An 18,082-nucleotide genomic window follows, 5' to 3' on the forward strand; every position below is an offset into this window, starting at 1 on the left:
TGATCCCCAAAAAAGACGGAGGACTGAGACCCATCTTGGACTTAAGAAACTTGAACAAGTTCCAAAGTTCCTTTCTCAGATCCTTCAGGCCCTTCAACTTCAGGACTGGTTGGTGTCACTGAACCTCCAGGATGCTTATTTTCATGTGCCGATTCATCTCAAGCACAGAAAATACCTGAGGTTCTTAGTTGGCGACTCACACTATCAGTTTCGAGTCCTGCCATTCGGATTGACCTCCGCCCTGAGGGTCTTCACCAAGTTAATGGTAGTGGTGGCAGAGCACCTCAGGAGAGGGGGGATTCACGTCTACCCCTACCTGGACGATTGGTTGATCAGGGCACGTTCTGCCAAACAAGCACTGGATCATCTGAAAGTCACCTGCCACTTCCTCCACAGACTGGGCTTCTCCCTAAATTTCAAGAAGTCGCAAATGACACCTTCCCAACAGCTTCAGTACATAGGAGCTGTATTAGACACATCCTTGGGAAAGAGCTCGCCTCCCAAGTCGAGGGCTCAAGACATTCTTCAGATGGTTTCCAAATTCCAAAATGCCCAAAATCTCCAGGCTTATGACTTCTTAAGGTTGCTCGGCCTCATGGCATCCTGCATGTTCCTGGTGCCAGAGGCACGTTTGAAGATGAGATCCCTTCAATGGGCTCTAAAGACTCGGTGGTCCCAGTCCTCAGGTCAAATGACGGATCTTCTCCAGATTCCGAACAAGGTTCGACAAGATCTTGTATGGTGGACTTGTACAGAGAACATCCTAAAAAGAGAACCTTTTTGGCAACCATGGCCAGTAGTGACGGGCGCCTCACTCAAGGGGTGGGGAGCCCATGCCAACGATCTGACATCAGCGGTCGTTGGTCTCCATCGGAGTCGAAACTACACATCAACCTTTTGGAGCTGAGAGCAATCAGACTAGCGCTGAAAGCTTTCCTGCCATCTGTCAGGGGAAAGAATGTCCTGATAATGACGGACAACACAGTGGCCATGCATTATCTAAACAAAAGAGGAGGTGTAGGGTCACTACCTCTGTGCAGAGTGGCAATGCAGCTCTGGTATTGGGCAATTCAGGAGGGAATCTCTTTAACGGCAGTTCATCTAGCCGGGAAGGAGAATATGACGGCAGATGCTCTGAGCAGGAAGAGCACGGTGTCCCACGAATGGGAACTGGCTCAGGAAGTCATTCAAGAGATCTTCGCCCTTTGGGGAACCCCTCAAGTAGACCTATTTGCGACCAAAATCAACCGGAAGTGCGAAAGGTATTGCTCAAGGGAATTTTCCCCGAGAGGAGCCCTGGGAGACGCGTTCGTGGTGGAGTGGAATTTCCCACTATTGTACGCGTTCCCCCCGATTCCCATCATTCCTCAGGTCATCAGGAGACTGAGACGGTTTGAGAATCGCATGATCCTAATTGCCCCGGATTGGACCAGGAGAATATGGTACTTGGACCTTCTAGACATGTCCATCTTTCCCCCAGTACGTCTTCCTCAGAGAGAGGATCTTCTCTCACAAATGGAGGGTCAGGTTCTCCATCCAGAGGTCAAAACTCTCAACCTTCATGCTTGGTATCTGAAAGGCTGAGGTACAAGGATTGGGACCTTCCAGGTGACGTCATGGAGGTGTTGCTTTCGGCAAGAAGGCCAGCAACAAAATCGCTATACCGTTGCCGTTGGAGGAAGTTTTGCAACTGGTGCAGTGAAAAGAATGTTGATCCTTTTCTATGTTCTATCCCAGAAGTACTGTCCTCCCTCTTGTCCCTAGCGCATAGAGGTCTAAATGTTGGTACCATTAAAGGTTATCTTGCAGTGCTTTCCATCTTCAAGCGCTCGTCGGAAGTATGCTCCTATTACAAAATTCCTCTGGTAGTGCAATTCTTAAAGGGACTCGCTAATGTGTTTCCTCCTTACCCATTCCAAGTGCCAATTTGGGATCTCAATCTGTTCTAAAATTCTCAATGTGTGCTCCTTTTGAGCCTTTGAAAACTTGTCCATTAAGATTACTGACATGGAAAACTGCTTTCCTAGTTGCTTTAACATCTGCAAGAAGAGTCAGCGAATTGCAGGCACTGTCTTCTGGGCCACCCTATATTGTGTTCCATTAGGACAGAGTTGTGTTGAGGGTTAAACCCTCATTTTTACCTAAAGTAGTATCTGATTTTCATTTAAGTCAGAAAATTGTTTTACCCGCATTCTATCCTCCATCCCATCCTACTAAGGAGGAGGAAAGATTACACAGGTTGGATCCAAAAAGAGCTTTAAGCTTTTACATCTCTAGGCTTTCCACGCTTAGAGTGGACAACCAACTGTTTATCGGTTACACCGGAAGGAAACTGGGTCAGTTGGTGACAAAACAGACAATATCACGCTGGATTGTGCTTTGCATTTCAGAATGCTACAGATTAGCACAAAAAGACCCACCAGAAGGGCTAAGGGCTCATTCCACCAGAAGCATCGCCTCTTCGACAGCCCTTCAAAGAGGTGTTCCAATAAGGTCCATTTGTGAAGCAGCAACTTGGTCTTCACTGCACACCTTTCAAAATTCTATAGTCTGGATGCTTCCCAGACTAAGGAGCTGAGTTTTGGTAAAGCAGTACTATATTCAGCCATCTAAGGGCATTGCAAAATCTAACCCCTCCTCCAGAGAAATTATCCATACTGCTTTGGGAGTCTATCTAAGATGAGGAATACGTTGGAGGACACAATCCACCCGAAGAACAAGTTACTTACCAACTGGGAATGTTCTTTCGAGTGGATGTTCCTCCAACGTATTCCTCATCGCCCTCCCAGCCTACCCCTCTGTAGATTTTTCCGGGTTATTGCCAACTCAACTCTCGCAAGGCTGATACCTGTCTGCCGGCACAATCTACACAGTACAAAATCAAAGATAAAAAGGGGAAAAACAGCAGTGAGGCCAACGGGCGCAGCGTGTGCTACTTATACACCCGATGACATCACCCTCGATGGAGGCCTTCGAGGGACCATCGACTTGACATCGACGCATGGCGCCCTCTGCCGAAAATGTTTCCGAAGAGCAGCAAAGCTGGATGGAATACATCTAAGATCTAAGATGAGGAATACGTTGGCGGAACATCCAATCGAAAGAACGTCACCAGTTGGTAAGTAACTTGTTCTTCTCTACTACCTGAAATAAAATGGCTGCTCGGGGAAAACAAACAGACTGGAGACCCAATTGCTAACTACATATCCAATCAGATACTACTTACAGAAGAAAACACAAGACACCCACACCCACAAACAAGTAGATGGACATTTAGAACAAAACGTAACTATAACAGTAGTTTATTTTTAGAACAAAATACATTTAAATATTAACGTAACATAAAAACTGCAGTAAATACTTTTTAAAGCATCAGTCAAGCCAAATAACTTTTTATTAACATTAATACATGGTGGCTGCCATTTTGAAGCAAAAATGGCTGTCAAATTTAGCACACAATACAAATTAAGGTAAAGAGTGCACAAAGGGGTGTAGTTGGTGGAGATGTATCGGAAGGGGAGGAAAATCAAATGGATTTGACTTAGAGATGGCTGTTAAATGGGTGGGACACATAGCCAAACAACACACATCCATCCTTGTATGTCATCTACTTTGAAAAGCATTAGAGACTCTCATTCAAAGCCCCTATTTGAAGCTCTTATGTTAAAGCTCATCTTTTAGTGACAATAGTTAAGGCTTAAAGGTAGCGCTTTCTGCGCCACCTAATCTTCAAAACTAAAACTAAAACCAACCACAACATGCACAAGTACAATGTTATTATTAAAATTAACAATCAGAAAAACACATTTTAAAATAAAGTAAGCACTTCAATTCTGTAAGTAAGACTGAACCCAGTAAAAAAAGAAAACTCACTGAGCTCATTAAATCAAACAATTACTTCTTATAAACAATGCAGCATTGACCTAATCGTCCATGACCCTGCAAGCCAGTATGCTTAACGCACTAAGTAGTGCTATCCTGCAACAAGTGAAGACTTTCTCCCTTACATATGGCATCAGAAAAATAACCAGTGGTCTGCTATACAAAACAGGAAAAACATACAATTTGCCGATGTCTCTGTGATATATGTGGAGCAAATGTAAAATGGAAATGATTGCTAGTGTTAAATAAGGCTTCACCATGGCCTGATCTTTGTCCTTCTCTTCTTTAAGTTAAACCTAAGAAATCATTGTTCTTTCATGTTAACAAAATCACCATTGGTTACAGTGGCAGGGTTAGAGTGCCACAGATAGCTACCCGCTGATATAAGCAGGTGTTTGACCAAAGCCAATCAATTTATGCAATTCAAAATGTTTCTCCCAAGATGTTAATGATATATTTTTCTTTGCCCTGATCGAAGACCACAGTGCCAAAGGTTGGACAGAAATTAGACTGAAGAGCAGAATTTGAGATGTAACATATGAGTAAATGTTAATTGAGGGACGAACCCCTAGTAACAGCGAAAAAAAAGTGTGTACTGTTAAAGGTAACCACATTATCATCCCCAATTCTGTACTTCCTACATTGCCACAGGAATATCCTTCAAGTTACACCCGTCCATATTCAGTGTAATAGGTCTGAGTGGGGACAAATCGACAAATCTCAGGGTAACCATAGCCACCTTCTGTAGGCTTACCACTTGCAGATGAATGTGATCTGCCCACCCTAAATTGTATGTAAACCGTACCCCCAAATAGTCATTGTTGACTCATTATGGGATGAGTAACACCCCAGCATAAGAACTTATAACCTTCGTCCTACAATTGAAGTACATAGTCCTGATTTCTTGTTATTGACTTGCCTTCGCATTTTTAAAAACTCGCCATAACCAGAGAGAAACATCTGCAGTTCTGGTTGTTTTTGCAACTAAAGCTGCATCATCTGCATATAGAAACTGGCAAACAGCGACTTTCACATGTGGATGCGCCATGTCTAACCTTTTGCAGATTAATCTGTAAATTAAATAGTAACACTAGCAAAGCGCAACCCTGTGTAAATTTGATCAAATCTGTTCATCCAGATGTTAATTGTAAATGGACATGATGGAAGGCAATTGTCACATTAGAATCTGACAATTGTACAATATGATGTGCATCATCATAGAACTGTATAAATTGTAGCCATATTTTTTTTATTGTTTTGAAAAGGGTGACCTTTTCACTTTCGACAGTAACAGATAAAGTGCGGAATACTGTGGGAACCCATATGCAATGGGAAGCTGGTCAGATCTATATGTAGGCATTGAGATTTCTGAGGTATGCTTCCATAAAAAGAAGTCTACCAGTCAGCATCACGTCCCTTGACTCCATGATCCTTCAGTTGCAGTTCGAACCTAATATGATCAAAGGTGTAAAAAGCAGCAGAATGGTGCAGAAGGGTTAGGGCAACCATGTTCCTGTTCCCCCGGTCCAACTGGCACCAAAGATAATCTAGGAATCAGACCAGGAACAGACTCTATTCCTCTAGTTGGTAGAAACCTTGCATGCTAAAAGTTATGCAGCTGAGAGGTCTCTACCTTTTCAACTAATTTGGTCGAATAGGGAGAAGTAAGAATTGCTGAATGTCAAGCAGGATGAAGCTCAAACTTCTGCTCAAATGGTCATCGATTAATGATATTAAGAGATCCCTCGGAAGGCAGGCTGACTTGCCTGCTGTTTCAATGTATGCCAACATAGATGTGTTCATTTTATTCAGAAAAGGACGCTCGCCAATCTTTTTAGAAGGGAGAGTAGTGGATGCTTGTGCATAGGGATTGCAACTTTTTTTTAGATATTTTACAAAGTTCCTTTTGCACATTGCTAGTGTAACCTATAAGGTCAATATAAAGCAACCTTTTCCTAGTTTGTTAGTTCATGTATCCCATTATAAAAAACCTCTCAAAGTGGTTTTGTCAGTGGAATTGCTTGTACGCAGTCTGATTGGGCCATACATTTAGGTCTACTATAATGCATAATTGGCTGATATCATAGCTGCTATCGGCAACTAAACCAGCCAGGTCTTCTGCAAAACCTGTAGGGGAGAAAGGAGGTCTGTGTATTAGTAAAAAATACCATATATCTGTATATGACATTTGGCATAGTAGCAGTGTTGATTCACACAAGTGTAAAACTCATGAATCAGAGCTGTACCCCCACCTGGATTTTTTTTTTTATTGACATATTAATCTACATTTGGGGTGAGGTAAAATCAGCAGTTGCCAGTGCACTGTGAACCCAGAACCACGTTTCTGTAGTAAATAACAGTGAGCGATCAGGAATAAAGTAAACAATATTGACCCTATGATTAGGAGTCTCCATTAATGTGCATACATTGGTACAATAAGCTTTCTGTACCTCTGTTTATCAAGTATTTTTAATCCATGACTAAGACTGGTCCCCAACAGACAGTAAACCATAACCAGGATTTGTTTGCACGAATTCGAAACATTCTAGGATTTTGCTCACCGTGATGCAAGCTAGTACTTGGAATTCCATATGTGCTGCAGTTCCTGCGATGAATGATTAAGGAAGTGTTTACACTAATCCTAACAGCAGAAGAAAAGTATAGTGATAAAAATTATTTTAAAATATTGGATGAGATAAAACTGTAGGCACTCACAGAGAGAGCTTTGTAGACCAAGATAACAGCAAGGAACGGATTCCTTCATCAAGACTAATTGATTAGCAGTGTACTAATCAAGATAGTTCTGCCTCATCTGTGACTTGGGAGAGACTAAGTTGTAGACATATCAATGTATTCATGACGTCCTGGAATTCATATAATACTTTAAGCATAATTACACATCCAACATTCTCCTGCTCTGTCATTCGTTCACAGGCACCAATATTCTGTTTGTGTGACAAATCAACTTCCGGTGTACTAGTGGTGCAAGGGTGAATATAGATGTCTGAACCATCAATCTGCCCCACACCTCTCGTATGCCAGAAGGGATCCAAACAGATTGGAATAACAAGCAAATTATAAACCTCCTTGTCCAAATTTGGGTAACGTGGATGGAACGGCAGGCATACTTCCGAAAGATCGTGGATAGTTGGTAAATTGCAACACTGCGAAAATACAATTATTACCCAATGCTAAAAGGGACTGGCCAGTCAAGGTTGTATCAAAAATATCTACTTCGTATCACAACAGACAGTCTAACAACAGTATGAAATACAACCCACCCTGTCAGGGAATGTGGAGGACAGACCATTTTAAAGAAGGAAAAGGGATGCGCTCTGGATACTGACAGAAGGGTAGTCGGTATGGTTAATAACAACAACAGTTTAAGTTTACTTGGTTCGGGACAAAGGGAACAATGGTTGTTAATATGTCTCTAGGGGCCATCTGGGAAGGACCCGGGCAGAGGTGGGGGGGGCAGAACCACAGATGTGGCTTGTGCTTTGTGTTTTTGGGGCTCGACAGGGTCGAGTGGGCTTCAGGGTGCTTTGCAGGCTTTGACAGAGTTAGAGACGGGAGTCTCCTGCGGGTATCAGGTGGCAAGACGGTTCAGTGAATGAAGCTGGACGAACGACTGCAGACTGGCTTACACAGTGGCTCATGAATCATCTCGGTGCTGGTCCGTGGTTTTGAAGCATGTCTTGGATGTCTTTAAGTGATTACAGCTTCACAACGGTAAGCGTTGCAGTTCGAGGAACTCAACTGGCTCGAAAGTTTCCTTTAAGGCAGATGTTGGTAGATTGTCGTCGAGGTACGTCTCCCAGCTTTTTAAATGGGTTTGTGTGGTCCTTTATGGCGGATGGCCAACAGCTATCTAGGAAGCTTGCTGCAGAGCCTAGCAGGGCACGCTATGTGCTGGCTGGGTACTGTCTGTTGTGTTCAAAGAGTCTCTCAGGTTAATGGTCCTCTCAATTTGGTCCCTATTAAAGCGGAAGGTCTCCCTTGAAGCTGTGCGAGACCAGACTCTCTGGCTCCTGCAAACCACATTCTTGTACCATATGAATGGGGTTGCCCTAACAGCAGTCCCGGACATGACAGTTCACTGTGATTGATACTGAGGGCGGGAGCTGGCTTCAGGTTGTGACAGTTACATATGAAAGGTTGTTGGGGTTCCTGTCTCCTTTGTTAACCTGTGCAGCCAGGCCTTGTGTCGGTCGGTTTGAAGTACCCTCTATTAATATGTTAATCAATGCCACCAAGTGCAGGGCCGAACAAAAGTGCAGGGCGGATCCACTGAGGCTTTTTTAGTTAATCAGGCTCGCCGTGGCAGTGGGAAGCTTGGTCCTCCCCCTTTCTGGAGATGACATGGTGCACTCCTGGCTGTCACATTCCAACTAAATATGACCGGGTGGAATGTGCCTATAGGCTGTGTCCACCCATGGTACACAGGTCTATGCATTTGTCGTGGTGTGAGCATAGGAAAATGGATTAGCCCCACACATTATCCTGAGGTTGTTCTACCATCATGCCATTTAATAAAACATGTCAAAAAGCGCAGACGAGCGCACGCCCACCATGCGGATGGTCCAATTCCTCTGTCAGTATGCATGGATATTCATCGGGGCCAAATGCACAGCTCAATCCAAGACGCAACTCACTGCTCCAGTGATGGGGTGTTAGGATAAATGTCATTAACATCATTTTCGACAGAGGATATTTTCTATACCACTTCCTGATGTGAGGATGCCCTATGTTATAAAGTGGTTTATGCTCATTTACAAGAGTTTCTAACTACAAATTTAGTTTACAAGAAAATGCCAATTTTTTTCATATTAAAAAATAATTATTGGCCAAAGTCGGACATGAGAGCTCCCAAAACTGGAAGTAAAACACTCTTACCTCCAATGCTCACCGTAGGCCTCATCCCAACCCCTCTGCCCTGAATACAGAGCTAGTAAAACTCAGAGGCAATTGGCATCACAGTGCTTCACTTAATTGTTCATTGTTTTATAAAATGTCAACTCAGCGCAGCCTCTTCATAGCACCCAAATTCACTGTACAAGCCTATTCAGTTCACACCAAGCGGTTTCAGTAATTAATGAGAAGTTATAAATGTTGCTGTTCCAGCTAAGAAATTCTTTTGTTTTCTTAAACGTAATGTTAACCATAACATTTAGAATCTTGAATGTGTGTTTGGTAGACGTGTACCTCATCCTTTTCATTGTTCCCTTTTATATAGTGCTCCAGCGCAGCACTCTCATAGCACAGCTTGAGCAGCATTTGTAAGATTTCTGCTTACATATTCCCATTTCATCTCCTTCAGGTAACAAATGGAATTTTAAGAAGATGGTCAGCTTCCAGGAGATGCTGGACACAATCCGTCAGCGATGGCCCGAGCTGGAGTCTCTTCCCACAGAGACCTCCAGCACTTCCAAGGTGGGTCTGTCTGTTTGTGTAGCCGTGTACAGAGCCAGGCTGTCAATTGTGATCAGAAAGGATAGTAATTATAGCTTCCACACTTAATCTTTAGCTAGGGTCAGTTACATATTGATTCCAGAAGTAGCAACTGTCCTCTCTTAGCGCCCCTTTTTGACTCCTGTTTTCCCCATTCCCCATGCTCTATATGAATTGCTTCTCTATCCCCTTTCTCAAGGCCTCCCCCAATCTTTAATCTTGATCTCCCCTTACTCCAGTACCCAGTGTCACCAAATACATAATTCAGAATTAACTAGCTGTTCCCAGCATACCATACGCCGTTCTAGCATATCTTAAGAGTCAGTAATTCATGGGGTCACTTTTGTCCCTCTTCTTAAATATCTGATTTACCACTGATTGCTTCCAGGAGGGGGGCGTAGGTTCCATCGATCACACGGGCCTCTATGGTGTGTGTTGATACGTAATTGCCAACCTTGATCCATTCCAGAGTCCCCGTGATTGGCATAAGATTGTGTAGTAGCATAATTACAGCACCTACTTTCAGCGTTTTGCTCTTTAGAGACTGAAACGTTGAGCTGGTAATTAACTGTTCATTGACACTGGAACTGCTTTGCCCTGTGTGAAGAGAAGTGGGGGTCGAAAGAAGTAACTTCCGAATGTTTGTGATAGTGGAAGGTGAAGGTGACCGTATAGAACTGTGCTCATTCTGTTGGTTACCTAAGCGTGTGTGTGTGTGTGTGTGTGTATATATATATATATATATATATATATATATATACACACGTTCTTGGCGGGGTTTGCAATTTGGCTCCCTGACAAAACCATGTACTAGGCCGCAGGCCAAACTTTGACCACAGATAACTGGTTCCACAGGGGACCAGCTTGTCCCGACACCAACTCCATACCCCTTGCAATTATATATATTTATATAACACGGCCCACGGTAGTGGCCGTGTAGTTATGGTTAAGTTGCTAGACCCATAGGAAGAGCACTTTTTGGGCGGCTTATAACTTTGCTCCCCCTGGACGAATTCACACCAAACTTTGCAAAGTATATGGTCCACACTGAATTTTTCTGCAAAGTTTGGTGAGGTTTGGTACGGGGGGGGCAAAGTTATAGGGGGGTGGCCCACATTTTTTTTTCCCCCTAGACTGAATGGGGAAAAACTTTGCTCATGCCTACAGCCCAAACCGCTGGACGGATTTTCACCAAATTTGCGGCAGGAGCAGCGGCCTGGTCCCAAAAGCGTGCTTTTGTAAATTTGGTGAAAATCCGTCCAGTAGTTTTTTTTTTTTTAAACGACCAAAAAGCAGGTCACAAAATATTTGCGATATCAAAGTCCGCTCCGGGGACACACTTCCCTGTTCGCTCCGCGGACAGGACACTGATTGGTTAATCGGCTTGCGTCATGTCCGCGGACATGCGACGTGCTTGCTGATTGGATGGTGAAGAGCGTGAAGTGCGTTAGATTTTTGGAAATGCCCTCCATCTTGGATTCGCTGACAACGGCCGGTGTCCGCGGACATTGCGGTAAAAACATATTAAAAAACACAACATTGCACTTGCAAACTTATCAGATCATCTCTGCGGAGGCGAGGGGTGATGAGGATGGGGTGGGATATGGCTGCAAGAAGCAAAAAAAAGGGTGTTTTTGCAGCAAAAGTCCACAAACAGTTCAGATGTTCGCGAACAGTCCTGTAAAGTTCGCGACAGGGTTGGTGAAATGCAGTTCTTGGATGGCTTATAACTTTGGCGCACTTAATGGAACTGCATGAAATCTTGCATATATATTTCTGACCTGATTCTGAGTGAGTATGCAAAGTTTGGTGGGATTCTGTCATGAGGGGGCAAAATTAGGGGGGGTCCCAAAATAATGTAAAGGCTTATAAATGAGGTACCATTTGATGAATCTACACTTCATTTGGCAAACTGATAATAGATCTAGATATACATGTTTTTGCGAAGTTTGGTGGGATTCTGTCATGAGGGAGCAAAATTAGAGGGGGGGGGGTCCCAAACTATTGTAAAGGCTTATAAATGTGGTGCCATTTGACAAATCTACACAAAGGTTTGCAAAAAGATTATAGATCTAGATATAGATGTTTTCGTAAAGTCTGAATGGATTTTGTCAAGTGGGGGCTAGGTTATGTGACGAATGTATGTGCATCATTTGACACTTTTGAAAAAATACATGGGTGGATTTCCAGCAAACATGCGTAAGGAGCATTGGCAAGGACCTACAAGCATAGTTTGCAAATGTGCCAGTGTTTTATTATTTGACAAGTGTCATAATGTAGCTACAAAAAAATAGCGGTTTACCTTTAGTGACTGAGGGGTAGCCTGTGGCCATGGGCAGTGGCCAGATTGTCCGGGTCATGGAATAAGGTCATGATCCAGACAATCTGGCCGTGACCACAAGGGACAAAACATAGGATTAAAGTGGCCATGTCCACCTGGGACTGGCTTTGTGGTAAAGTTATTCAAAATTAGGATAGATCTGAAAGGGAAGAAAAATGTGCTTGTGGTAATATGATCACTGGTTCTCTTTTTCCCTTCTGCAGGCTGCCATGGAAAGTGGAGAGGGGCCCTGTATGGAACCCTCGCCTTCCCTTTCCATGATGGCCATATTGGAAAAGGATTTTCCTTCCTACACCGGGACACTGCAGGCATCCAATGTAGGAATAAAAATCCTCTTTTTTTTTTTTTTAGCAACGCAGGTTCCTGCTTTGGGAACCTAGGGTGGTAATGGCCTTCATCCCCCATTTCAGGGGCTGGAATGGGGGGGATAATGGTCCAGAAACCTCGTTATACACCCTCGCTTCGCTTGGGCTGATAACTTGGGCTGCTGGGCCGGTATCCACCATTCCAGTCCCTGGAACGGAGGATGAACTCCACAATATTCCCTTTAGCATAACACAAAATGCAAATGGAAATGTTGGAAAATCTTATTGAGTCTATGTCCTTTACTGAGAAATATAAAGTAGATGGAGTCTATACATGTTTTTTTTAGTTCTATTTTTTAACTGTGAAGGGTGATTCCTAAAGGAATATGTCTTTTGTTGTTTTCGGATGTATTTTTTTGGGCAGGGCAGCTGAGAACGAAAGGTGGGGAGAGAAATGAGGGAAGAGGAACCAAACACTAATATGGAGGGGTAGGTGGACAAGGGAAAATGTTGCACGTGTGTTATTTCTAAGGTAGGGGGCAGTGTTTTTTCATGCTCCTTGATTACAGCAGTAGTGGTGGCTCTTGGGGAGGAGGGATGGTATTAGCTGATGCCATTTTAAGATAAATAGCAGTTTTGCTAAAAGTATGTACTGTGTACTAAATTGTATATGGATAATGAGTAGGAATAGGTGTTGGAGCTGTGCAAGGGAAATTTTGAAGTTGAAAGTTCCTAGATCAGTAGAAAATGCATTTCAGAACTGTCTGCGAAGCAGAGATCTTATCGTGAAGTGCGGACGGGTTCTCAGACACGTCATCATGCCGCATGCCAGTGTATGGTCATGTGGCACTGTCCGGAAGGTCCGCTATGAAGTCAGATGTTCGTAGACGTCTACGGATGCAAAACTAGTTGAATTAGTTGCAAAAAGTGTAAGGAAGTGTTAAAAATGATTTCAGAAGGTGGGAAATGGCAGAGGTTTAAGGTGACACTTTGTAAATTGGACACACACATTGCTATATTGGGTAAGTATGATATTAGTAAGTTGTAGGAAAATAGCATGCACTGGTAAAAACCTATGAAATTCACTGAAAAAACTTTGTTAAAGGGGCGTTATGGTTAAGTTGGACTAATAAAAACCTATGAAATTCACTGAAAAAACTTTGTTAAAGGGACGTTATGGTTTCAAGTAAAATCGAAAACCCCCAGAATTTTGCCAGTTATGATAAGCCAAACAACCATAACTTGCGCCACCACCGTGCACTGATAAGACTAACACCCAGGACATCAACGATGACATTACAAATGTCATTGATGACTTCACTGATGACATCACATCTCTGGGCCACTTGGTTTTGTTTATTGACATATATAGGCCAGGTGGTTTTGTTCACTGTCCGTCAGAATAATAAAATTGAAAAAGGTGCTATATATCTAGACGTTGACCTTGTCGTATGTTGTTTAAGTACTTTCATTAGGGTTTGGTCTCAGCTCATGGTGCACATACATGGGGAAATGAGCAGGCCTCAAACACACAATTCATTTGTATACATGAAGATAAACTTTAATGTCATTAACATTTTCTGATGATGCAGTTTCTTTCTTCCTTACTTTAGTTTCCCTGTACGTGCCTCTGATTTGTATGCATTGTGGTTCTTCATATGTATTGTTTGTACCAGCACAAGTGCTTTAAGTCTTGAATTGTTAGCTAGTTGTTACATGTTTAACATTACTCAAAACTCTGATACGGTAGCATTCATTATTGTACTATCCAAAATTACAAGATTATAAATAGTGTACTTCTATGGTGCATGCTGCAGTCATTGCCTATGTTTATATATGATTAGGTTTCTGTATTAACGACAACACTCCAATACAATGATATTAGATGGGTACATTCTTTAATAGATTAAGTAGTTCATGATAGGTCTCCCGATCACCCCTGACATCTTGTTACCAACAATATAAACACAACTCCTTGTAGGGACTTTTCATCAAAATTTATTTCACATGTGATGTCATCAATGACATTTGTGATGTCATCTTTGATGTCCTGGGTGTTAGTCTTAGCAGTGCATGGTGGTGGCGCGAGTTATGGTTGTTCAGTTTACCATAACTGGCGAATTTATGGGGTTTTTCGATTTTACTTGAAACCATAACGCCCCTTTAACAAAGCTTTTTCATTGGATATATATATTTAGAATTAAATTAGAACTGCCACTGGAACCTAATTGGCAACTACAAACTCAAGAGTTGTTTGCAATTAGATGTATGTGTCCTCAGGAATTGTTTTATCAATGAATGACTGCTATTGTCTTTTGTGTGTGTGTGTGTTTGTGTATGTCTGCTATTCTATTTGAATGTTGGCGAGGCTAGCTGATTATGAGCAGAGGTGCCTTGCTAATTGGGTGTTCTGCAGTAAATGCCGACACTTGTAGTTGAAGTTTGTGCTTCATTTAACTGGCAATAAGCAAACAAACCTGCCAGATGTGTGCATGTGTTTGTGGCTCACCCCGTTTGTGCTGCTTGGAAAGGGTTTGAGATCCAAGTTGTTACTGCTGCGCTCTGAGCTATACATATGCCACATTGACCCATTGGTTGTTTTGTGGTGATGCTGCTAAATGATTCGAGTTCATCCGATGGTGCTTTGTTTTGGTCTGTAGTGTGACTGGCCACCTTCTGGGTGGGTACGCACGCGAACACCTTTTGTCGTGTCCACAAGTGTTTGTGTCCTTCTCTCTGGCCTCTCAGCTGCACTTTTAACAAATGGTGTTAATGGAATCTGGTTGCCTAGAAGCATCAAACTAGGCCTGTGCAAGCTGTGTCACTGCCAGCATTCGTGCCCTCTTTGATTGGCTTCTACTCTGTATTTCCATGCACGTGTGCATCACAACATGAGGTAATTGGCATCTTGGATTTAGTTCTCTAGCACCATTTTGAAAACGTGATGCATTTTTTAAATAGTTAAGTACCTCTGATTTATCAAAACATTTTCCCCACTTAATTAAAGAAACCTATATATGCCAAGAATCACCCTCGCTCCTGGAAAACCCCTGGAACTCATGGGAACTGCAACCCATTAGTTTCTGTTGTCAAACACCACTCCCAAGATGGCCGCCAGCACTGGACAAATCAGGAAGTCATCTAAAAGACATGAAGCAGTCTAGTGTACTCCACAAGAGCAGCCTGGGGGGGGTCATAGCATTTTTAAGCAGCACAAACCACAAATCGCTGCGTTGCTTCTTCCTAGTGGCTTGCTTCCTGTACCCTGCTCCCAGCACCGTTATTACGTTGCTGCAGATTCCAATCGCCAAGTATCCCGGTAATTCTTATCCCACTTTTCCCCTTCTAACCGCTGTCTTCTTTCCCGCGCACCTCGTGCCTTTCGCTTTCTACTGATCCAGTCTATTCGCTGTCTTCTTCGCAGCTTTCCTGCTTGTGCCTGACTTGCCACATCTTGCAGCTAACCCCTCCTGGCTGCTGCAAATTCTTCTCTCTGCGTAATTTCATGCCCAGCACCTTCAGTCCTTACTTTCCTGACACTGAAGCTCTTTTGTGATGGTTGCCGCTCTCCTACTACATCGCACTCCTCGCCTACTTGCTCAGTTACTTTGGAATACGAACAGTAACTCCGTTTTCCTTGCTCTCATTCCTCGCTCCATTTCTTGTCCTGTTCTATCATTCCATCCTCATTATATTCTCACAAAGATTACTGTTCCTCTTTTGAGACTGTTTCACAGAAACCAACTATATTTGGATCATCCTGGACCATTTCATTTCGACATTTACTCGTCACCGTGCGTCTCGACAAACCCAGGACATCCTACACCAGGCTGACCAGAACAGGACTACACACAGGGTTTTTTCCCCTTCCTTAGGGGTTTTCCCCATTTCTAAAAAACCCTGTTTCCATTCAGGGGTCTGACCGGAATGGGGATCATCCTATCTTTCTCCATAAGAACACCTCCTTTGACCTCGGTATAGTGTTAAAATCTAATTGTGATAATATAAAGCAAAGTAAAACACTGTGGAATCTATCCAGCAAAACCATGTGTATTAATACATTCCAGGTAAAATCAGGTGTCATGGAAAGGGGTACAAAGCAATATTGATTAAGGTATAGGCGCATTGCACAACAGCCTGCAAATTGAACGCCCCCACCAGACTATACCACCACCCGCAAAGTAGGTGCCAAGTTGTACCCACAGACCTTCAGGTAAGATTTAGTGTATGACCAAATACCCTTGGGCATCAATGCTAGCACCGCCAGCTCTACATAATCCTACCTTTTGCTGCCTATAATAAGCTATACCCCAGAGCAAGTGCCCTGGGAAGTGTGGCAGACCATTAATCCAGCAGATGGCAACACAACGCCTACCCAGCACCATTAGCAAACAGGCAAACCTTCTGTATGCCTTGTTAAACCATTGTGTTGTACCTCTGGAGACCTAGCACAGGTTGATTCTCAAACGTCCTAAACAATGAACTCATTATCAAGGGCCTATTTCTAGGGGACACCATCAGGCCTGGTGGAAGAAGGTCACTTCCTGATGGGTCCACCGACATTGAACATCCAGGAAGAATGTGGCAAGTATGTGGTGTGTCTAGGTGAATTACTTTAGAGTTATTTAGTTTGAATCTATAGCTGAAGACCCCCTTTTTAGTCTGCTGACAAATACATACCAATCGGTCATCCTCAATTAGCCTGGCAAGATCAGCCTCACATTTCCCTTTTTGATTATTTTTCTCTGCAATTTCTGGTCTCGACTAGTGGTACAAAGATGCATATGTTTTTTATTGTTGGCAATAAAGCCTCAACGAAGCACACAGATAAAATATCAGTACATTCATTTAAAAGAAAAAAAGGAAATTAAAAATTAAAACGCTGTACATCATCATTATCCTATAAACTCAGAATGCCAAACTGACTATTTCCTTCCTTATAAAAGAAGAATAAAAAAGATTTAGTGAGGTCTACTCAGAAGCCAGCGATGGAACCATGGAGGCGGCCTTTATCTGTTCTAAATTCAGGCTTTTGATAAATCCCGCTACTACTATTAATATAGTGGTGTAGCGCCCCGATGATCACTCAGACTAGAAGTCAGCAGCCCTGACACCATGACATCTATACAGAAGCTTCCTAAAATACAATAACTGCTTAGTTATTAACGCTGGGCAGAGCATAATCAGGTGTTCAAAGTCTTCCACCATGTCATTATTCCTGCAGAAACTGCATTTCTCCATAGAGAACTCACACTGTACATGGGATCAGTATCCATTTAGTCAGCAAGAGATTAAGTCGAAACAATAGGAATGTCCTCACGTTACGATTGGGATGGATCGATATATTGGGAACAAGCACCCCCCCCCCATTTCTTGTGTTCTTTATTCAGATGTTTCAAGGAGGCATAGGACTGCATGCTCTCAATAATGTTGATTCACTCTTGCCAGTTAAGTGCTATTTTCACGTTAGTTGGATTTCCCCCAAGATCGTCCTTCGTAAGACCCAGCTGATCCAGGGTCTTCTCACAGCAGTCAAAGACTTCATTTAAGAAGGGGACCCTTCTACCTAACATTGCAAGTTACACGGAGTTAACTAAAGGATATGCAATTTTCCCATAAATTAACAGAAGCCTCAATATTGCTTGAGACCTCAGTGATTTGATGCCCAATTCGAATTGGATATTGGCTAGAGGTACTGACTTCTGCAGGTTCAGGACTCATTCCCAAATAGAACTTTAAATAGACGGGAGGGACTCAATGGTCCAAAAAAGATGGATTTCACAACCATATAGTAGTTTTGGTACGATTTTCCCTTCATAAAATCTAAGTAAAGGAAGAACTTACCATATTTTAAGTCCACCCGTTCCAATTGGTTTGTTAAGACAATGGAACTTGCCTTCAGCTACTCTCTAATCTGGATTTTACATGGTCTAGAAAACTTTGGGAATCCTAACTAGATGAAATTATCCACCCGTTCTAAAGGTTGGTCTTCTACCATCCATCTGAAAGTAGATGCTTTCTTTCTCTAGGACCAGTGCATGATTTTTTATGTTTTCTTTGGATTAATTGGTAACAAGTGACCTTTCACAAAACTGCTGAAAGC

At 42.8% G+C, this 18,082-nt stretch overlaps 1 protein-coding gene across 2 annotated transcripts in view; it reads left to right on the forward strand.

Annotated features, from left to right (window-relative positions):
* MOCS1 (molybdenum cofactor synthesis 1) overlaps positions 1–18,082 on the forward strand; it is a 497,242-nt gene that overhangs the window by 281,164 nt on the left and 197,996 nt on the right. For both annotated transcript variants that reach the window (XM_069608747.1, XM_069608746.1), the window contains exon 7: positions 9,203–9,315. In XM_069608747.1, coding sequence (XP_069464848.1) covers positions 9,203–9,315 — 113 coding nt within the window. The remainder of the gene's footprint in view (positions 1–9,202; positions 9,316–18,082) is intronic.

This window comes from Ambystoma mexicanum, chromosome 4q (assembly GCF_040938575.1).
Source record: "Ambystoma mexicanum isolate Mex_15411 chromosome 4q, UKY_AmexF1_1, whole genome shotgun sequence".
In the NCBI taxonomy this organism is placed as follows: Eukaryota; Metazoa; Chordata; class Amphibia; order Caudata; family Ambystomatidae; genus Ambystoma; species Ambystoma mexicanum.